This window comes from Cebus imitator, unplaced genomic scaffold, assembly GCF_001604975.1.
Source record: "Cebus imitator isolate Cc_AM_T3 unplaced genomic scaffold, Cebus_imitator-1.0 Scaffold11, whole genome shotgun sequence".
NCBI classification, from domain to species: domain Eukaryota; kingdom Metazoa; phylum Chordata; class Mammalia; order Primates; family Cebidae; genus Cebus; species Cebus imitator.
Window position 1 is genome coordinate 5,950,688 of NW_016107326.1, and position 7,345 is coordinate 5,958,032.

Here is a 7,345-nt window from a genome sequence, read left to right on the forward strand (position 1 = left end):
AAAAAAAAAATTGTAGATGTGTGAGCTTTTGAGATTGCTTTTAAAAAAAGATTTGTAGCTTCTGCTGTCCATTGTCTTTGGAACACTGGAGAGAGGAACAACGGTAGTTTCTTGAGGTTTTGACCTTTCTCCTCACCAGGAAGTGCTTGAGGTAAACCACAATGATGAGCCCTAGGTCCTAAGCAGCAGTTATTTCAGTGTTCTGAAGGTAAAAAGAAAGGTTGGTGGTTACTATTCTTATCACACTTTTAGGCCACATTGAGCCTCATTCTCTCCCATTTTGCCCTGTTTTGCAAATATTTTTAATTCTGGATTGCTTAAAACCAGAGGTGGTTTTAAAACATGTGTATCGTTGCTGCTTTCTGGTTAACTTTGCCTCACAAGATCATATGAATTTGAATTTACTCTTCAAAACCGGAGTTTACCTTACAAGAAACCTTGGTAGGTTTAACAAAGCATAGAGATAACCCGTTAAATCCAAGTGTTCATGTTTACTTAGTCAAATAAAGTGTTTCTCAAAGTGTTAGTACCATTTTAATTAGAATCACCTGGGTGTTTGTTAAAATGCAGATTCCTAGGCTCCATCCCAGGAATGCACACTAATGCTTGAAACATACCTGGTCTTGTGTTCAGTGCTTTTTTTTGATGGGGGGAGGATCATTTCAAAAATATGTGATGCATGGTCCCTGTCCTCAGGAATCTTCGTCTGAATTTAAAGAAATAATGTAATGGTGCTAGTGTTGTCACAGTGCAGTTCATCATTATCCAAAACTTAGTTTTTTTAAAACTTAGTATTTTATAGCTTAAGAGAAGTTAGAATGAGTATTCGATAGCTATTATCATTAAATAATTTACAATGGGTTTTTTTTGTTTTGTTTGAGACTGGGTGTTGCTCTGTCACTCAGGCTAGAGTATAGTGGCATTATCATGGCTCACTGCAGCCTTGACCTCCTGGGCTCAATCAGTCCTCTCACCTTAGCCTAGAACTGCAGGCACATAACACCATGCCTAATTTTTTGTAGACAGGGTCTTACTGTGTTGCCCAGGCTGATCTCAAATTCCTGGCCTCAAGCAATCCTCCTGCCTTGGTCTCCCAAAGTTCTGGGATTATAGACATGAGCCACCGCACCTAGCCTACAGTGTTACTAATGAGCAAAATATTCCCTAGAATCACAGGTCTTTTAACCTTACCTCCTTTTCTTATTTTCTATTTTTATTTTTTTGAGACAAGTCTCTTTCTGTAACCCAGGCTAGAGTACAGTAGCACAATCATGGCTCGCTGCAGCCGCCATCTCCCAGGCCCAAGCAACCCTCCTACCTCAGCCTCCCAAGTAGCTGGGAACACAGGTGTGCACCACCATATCCAGCTCATTTTTTTATTATTTGTAGAGATGAGGTCTGGCTATGGTGTCCAAGCTGTTGTCAAACTCCTGGACTCAAGCTATCCTCCCACCTTGGCCTCCCAAAGTGCTGCAGTTACAGGCATGAGCCACCATGCCTGGCCAACTTTATCTCTTATAAGTAATTTATGAGCAATTTTCAGTAATAGGACTAACACCAGGCTTATTTGTCTTCTGTCTTATATAACTCTTTTACTTTTTCTTAGCCATCTTTTCTTTTTTTGAGAGAGAGAGAGTTTTGCTCTTGTTGCCCAGGCTGGAGTGCAGTGAAGCAATTTCAGCTCACTCCAACCTCTGCCTCCTGGATTCAAACGATTCTCCTGCCTCAGTCTCTCAAGTAGCTGGGATGGCAGGCATGTGCCACCACGCCTGGGCCATATTTTCTTATCAGTGAAATGATGCTCTTAGAATCTAATTTAGGTCTGCATTGTTCATTATGGCAAAATTTAAATTAACTAAAATGAAATAAAATTTAAAATTTAGTTCCTCAGCCATACTGGCCACATTTCAAGTCCTTAAGATCCACATGGTATGTAAATAGCTTCTTGGACAGTGTATTGAACATTTCCATCATTGTAGAGACTTCTATTGGACAGTGATACTTTTGATGGTCTTTAAGATTTCTGTCCTCTTCAAAGAGTCTAGTGGTTTTTCTACTTGCTCTTCATTGAAGTAAATATTTGATGCCTGGGGTTTTTTGGTTTGTTTTCTTCTGATCTTTCCCCCTTTTTGATCGCTCTCTTCACAGGTCAATACTTCTGCGAAGGCTCTGTAGTCTGATGGGAACTGTATTCTTGCTTCGCTGCTTTACCATGTTTGTGACCTCCCTCTCCGTGCCAGGACAACACTTGCAGTGTACTGGAAAGGTAGCCTGCTACCTTCTTTATCATTCTTGTTCTTGGTGGGTTGATGGCACACTAAATGCAGTAGGGCTAAGATTTCGCTTATAGTATTTAAAAGTGTGTTTTAGTATCTGCAATGCCTATTTAAAAAACTGTAGAAATACTTTGGTAAATGTCTTAAGCCAAATTCTTCTACCTCCCTATTATTTCTGTTGAAACTTGTTCTATGCTTTGGAGCTATAGAAAACAAGTTTCTTTCAATTATCATTTTTCCTTTCCCACTATCCTCAGCATTTTTAAAGTTTCTCATATGGCATGCTCTGGTTCCTTCTCTGTCCTCCTCACTCCTTTAAAAATGTTGCAGGCCAGGTGTGGTGGCTCACGCCTGTAATCCCAGCACTTTGGGAGGCCAAGGCAAGTGGGTCACCTGAGGTCAGGAGTTCAAGACCCAGCCTGGCCAACAGGGTGAAACCCCGTCTCTACTAAAAATACAAAGAGTTAGCTGGGCGTGGTAACAGGCATCTATAATCCCAGGTACTCAGAAGGCTGAGGCATGAGAATCACTTGAACCCAGGAGGCTGAGGTTGCAGCGAGCTGAGATGGCACCATTGCACTCCAGCCTGGGCAACAAGAGTGAAGCTCCATCTCAAGGGAAAAAAAAGAAGTTGCAGTTTGACCACCTACCCAGCACTCTAAACTTGACTCTTTCTGAGATTAAACAAAATAATGGCTGACGTTTGGTTTTCATTTTATACTTTGTAGTTTGTTTTGGTATACTATAGACATCTCTTCTGGTTAAAGTGAGAAGAAGTTACACAGATGGGGACAAAATAAGACTCTGAAAATCGCCTGTGCTTTATATACAAAATTGGCTAAAATCTATATACAAATTTGCAAAGTTTATATACAAATTTGGACAAAAGAATCCTACTTTTCTAGGCCTCTGTGCTTTAATTCTGTGTTCTCACATATTCAAATAAATGTATGTGTTAACACCTTTGTAGGTATTTTAATGTTGTTTGTAACAGCATTCAAGTTCACTTCTTGTACTGTAATATCGTAGCTGAAATGCCAACAAGGGAAGATTAAGCAGCCAAAGGAGATCAAGAGCTAAAAATATACCCCTGAGCTGAAGAGTGACAAAACTTTCTCCTGGTATTAGGAAGGCTTAGACTGACCAGTAAGAAACGGGGAAGGGTTAATATGACACAGGATTTCATGTAAAGAAAATGTGTTATTTTTAAGGTAAAAGCTGTTTTGAGGTCTTTTTTTCTTTTTCCCAAAAGGGAAAGTAATTTTTTCCAATTATAAAATTATATGTTTATTATAAAAATTCAAATTATATAGAAATTTGTATGTTAAAAAGTAAACGTTCACATAATTCTTTTGTGCCCCATACAATAAATAATGCAGCTGGGCTGGGCGCCATGGCTCACGCCTGTAATCCTAGCACTTTGGGAGGCTGAGGCAGGTAGATCACCTGAGGTCAAGAATTCTAGACCAGTCTGGCCAACATGGTAAAACCCCATCTCTACTAAAAATACAAAAATCAGCTGGGCGTGTTGGCACATGCCTGTAATTCCAGCTACTTTGGAGGCTGAGACAGGAGAATTGCTTGAACTTGGGAGGCGGAGGTTGCAGTGAGCTGAGATCACGCCATTGTGCTGCAGCCCAGGTGACAAGAGCAAAACTCTGTCTTAAATAAATAAATAAATAATCAGTTAACAATTGCATGTATAGCCACACAGAACATTTTTAAGCATGCTTATACACTCATATAGTTGTTTTTTTTTTGAAATGGAGTTCTTGCCCAGTCACCCAGGCTGGAGTACAGTAGTGCCATCTTGGCTCACTACAACCTCTGCCTTCCAGGTTCAAGTCCTGCCTCAGCCTCCCAAGTAGCTGGGACCACCACACCTGGCTATTATTTTGTATTTTTAGTAGAGATGGGGTTTCACCATGTTGGCCAGGCTGGTCTCGAACTCCTGACCTCAGGTGATCCGCCTGCCTTGGCCTCCCAAAGTGCTGTGATTATAGGTGTGAGCCACAGCTCCTGGCCCTCATGTAAGTTTTTATAGATACTTTTTAAACAAGACAGGATTATATTGCAAACATTGTTCTTTAGCCTATTTTTCATTTAATAGTATGTTGTTTACTTTTTTCTGAAGAAGTACATGTGGTTATATTCATCTTTTTAATAGTATTCCATTCTTTTTAGCAGTATTCCATTGACCAGGCTCCAAATGATGTATATTTTGGTTGTTTCCAAATTTTACTATTTATAAACCGTGCTGTAGTAAATGTTCTTGTACATTGTGCTTTTGCACTTACTCAGTTATCTTCTTAAGATAAATTATTGGAAGTAGAATTATAGAATTAAAGGACACACACATTAAAAAATATGGTATGGGCCAGGCAGCGTGGCTCATGCCTGTAATCCCAGCACTTTGGGAGGCCGAGGCGGGTGGATCACTTGAGGCCAAGAGTTCAAGACCAGGCTGGCCAAAATGGTGAAACCCCATCTCTACTAAAAATACAAAAAATTAGCCGGACGTGGTGGCAGGCACCCATAATCCCAGCTACTCAGGAGGCTGAGGAAGGAGAATCACTTGAACCCAGGAGGCAGAGGTTGCAGTGAGCTGAGATCACACCACTGCACACCAACCTGGGCGACAGAGCAAGATTCCATCTCAAAAAAAAAAAGTGGTATGTATTGCTAAAATGCTCACTTGAAAAAATGATTTTCTCACTACTACCAACAGGTATGCATGTCCGTTTTCTCACCCTCTTGCCAGTACTGCCATTCTGACTGATGAAAGATAATATCTGATGCTTTTGTGATCTTATTTTTTATATTTTAAATTTTTTATTTATTTTGAATTTGTTTCTGTCCATGATGTACACAGTTTCTCCAAAATACTGTGCTATGCACATGGTATGAAGAGTTTCACCAAAATAGTATGCTAGTTGATTAGGGGAGATTTTATTTTATTTTATTTTATTTTATTTTAAGACAGATTCTCCCTTTGTCACCCAGGCTGGAGTACAGTGGCATGATCATAGCTCACTCTTGGCCTCAAATTCCTGGTACTGCCTCAGCCTCCTGAGAAGCTGGGACCATAGGCATGCACCACCACACCCAGCTAATTTTAATTTTTATGTAGAGACCTGATTTCACTTTGCTGCCCAGTCTGATCTCGAACTCCTGACTTCAAGCGTTTTTCCCATTTTGGCCTCCCACAGTGTTGGGATTACAGGCATGAGCCACCACACCCAGCAAGGACAGATTTTATTTATTTATTTATTTTATTTATTTATTTTTTTGAGACGGAGTTTCACTCTTGTTACCCAGGCTGGAGTGCAATGGCGCGATCTCGGCTCACCGCAACCTCCGCCTCCTGGGTTCAGGCAATTCTCCTGCCTCAGCCTCCTGAGTAGCTGGGATTACAGGCACGCGCCACCATGCCCAGCTAATGTTTTGTATTTTTAGTAGAGACGGGGTTTCACCATGTTGACCAGGATGGTCTCGATCTCTTGACCTTGTGATCCACCCGCCTCGGCCTCCCAAAGTGCTGGGATTACAGGCTTGAGCCACCGCGCCCGGCCAAGGACAGATTTTAAAGAAGAAAAATATAAGCTTATTACACTGAAAAGAGAAAATTTTCTGTCGCTAAGGGATTTAATTATAGGACAGCTACCAAGGAGAGGGATATATGTGCATAGGGCTGCAACATACGCTAAAAAATAAATTAGATACCATCCCTCTATGGTATAAACAGCCCTTTTTTGGCCTCTAATGACTGTTTTTATCAGTTTGTTATATATAGATATTTCTACTCAAATCTGCCCTAAATACTGTTAATTGGTTTGAATTATAATATAACCTACTTATTGACCCGTATTATTTGCAACATTGTTATATATAGAAAGATAAAGTAATAGTAACTAGAAATCAAATCCCTTACAGTGAATTCCATAGGGTACTTTCATTATATTAAATTAATTGCTTGAAATTGCATTCCCAGAAGTAAGGGGTTTGGGGACAGAATCAAGAACATGCCTGCTTTTGAAATTTAGAAACACTTAAAGCATATTTCTACACCTTCTTTTGTTAAAACATCCTATTCATTCTGCTCTGTTGTGTTTCACTTTTTGCTTTTCTAGAAGAATATATGGGATATTTAAGATGAGAAAGGATCAAGAGATAACTGCCTTTTGACTGTCATCACTAGGTTCCTATCCTTGGTTGAGACATTTTCCTGGTAGTCCCTTCTCTTTATTTACTATATGATTTTTAACTTTCTCAGAGTAACATCTCTAAGCCTGTGTTCATTAGCGATCATGGAAGAACCAAACTCATGTATATTCTCTTTCTTTCTCTCTAATAATAAATTCTTCTCCCTCCCTTTCCCTCAAATGAGGCAGAAAGGGAAAGCTGAGTGGTGTGTAATCAGCAGGTGAGATTCCTAATGAGATTGTGATATCTATGTGGCTGTTCATTTTGGTCATGTTTGTTTTTGTTTTGTTTGAGGAGTCTTGCTCTGTTGCCACGCTGGAGTGTGCCACCGCAGCCTCCAACTTCCTGGTTCAAGCAATTCCCCTGCCTCAGTCTCCCAAGTTGCTGGGATTACAGGCACCTGCCACCATGCCCAGCTATTTTTGTATTTTTAGTAGAGACGGGTTTCACCATGTTGGCCAGGATAGTCTCAATCTCCTGACCTCATGGTTCGCCTGCCTAGGCCTCCCAAAGTGCTGGGATTACAGCATGAGCCACTTTGCCCAGCCAGTCATATGCAATAGAATCTTTAAGACATAGGGCTGGCCGGGTGCGGTAGCCCACGCCTGTAATCCCAGCACTTTGGGAGTCCAAGGTGGGTGGATCACAAGGTCAAGAGATCAAGACCATCCTGGTCAACATGGTGAAAACCCCGTCTCTACTAAAAATACAAAAATTAGCTGGGCATGATGGTGCACACCTGTAGTCCCAGCTACTTAGGAGGCTGAGGCGGGAGAATTGCTTGAACCCAGGAGGCGGAGGTTGCGGTGAGCCAAGATCGTGCCGTTGCACTCCAGCCTAGGTAACAAGAGCGAAACTCCATCTTA

At 40.9% G+C, this 7,345-nt stretch overlaps 1 protein-coding gene across 2 annotated transcripts in view; it reads left to right on the forward strand.

The window, feature by feature from the left end:
* The window catches only part of SAMD8 (sterile alpha motif domain containing 8), a 57,297-nt gene that overhangs the window by 45,520 nt on the left and 4,432 nt on the right, over window positions 1-7,345 (forward strand). For both annotated transcript variants that reach the window (XM_017549832.2, XM_017549842.2), the window contains exon 4: window positions 2,149-2,266. In XM_017549832.2, the coding sequence (XP_017405321.1) occupies window positions 2,149-2,266 (118 nt within the window). The remainder of the gene's footprint in view (window positions 1-2,148; window positions 2,267-7,345) is intronic.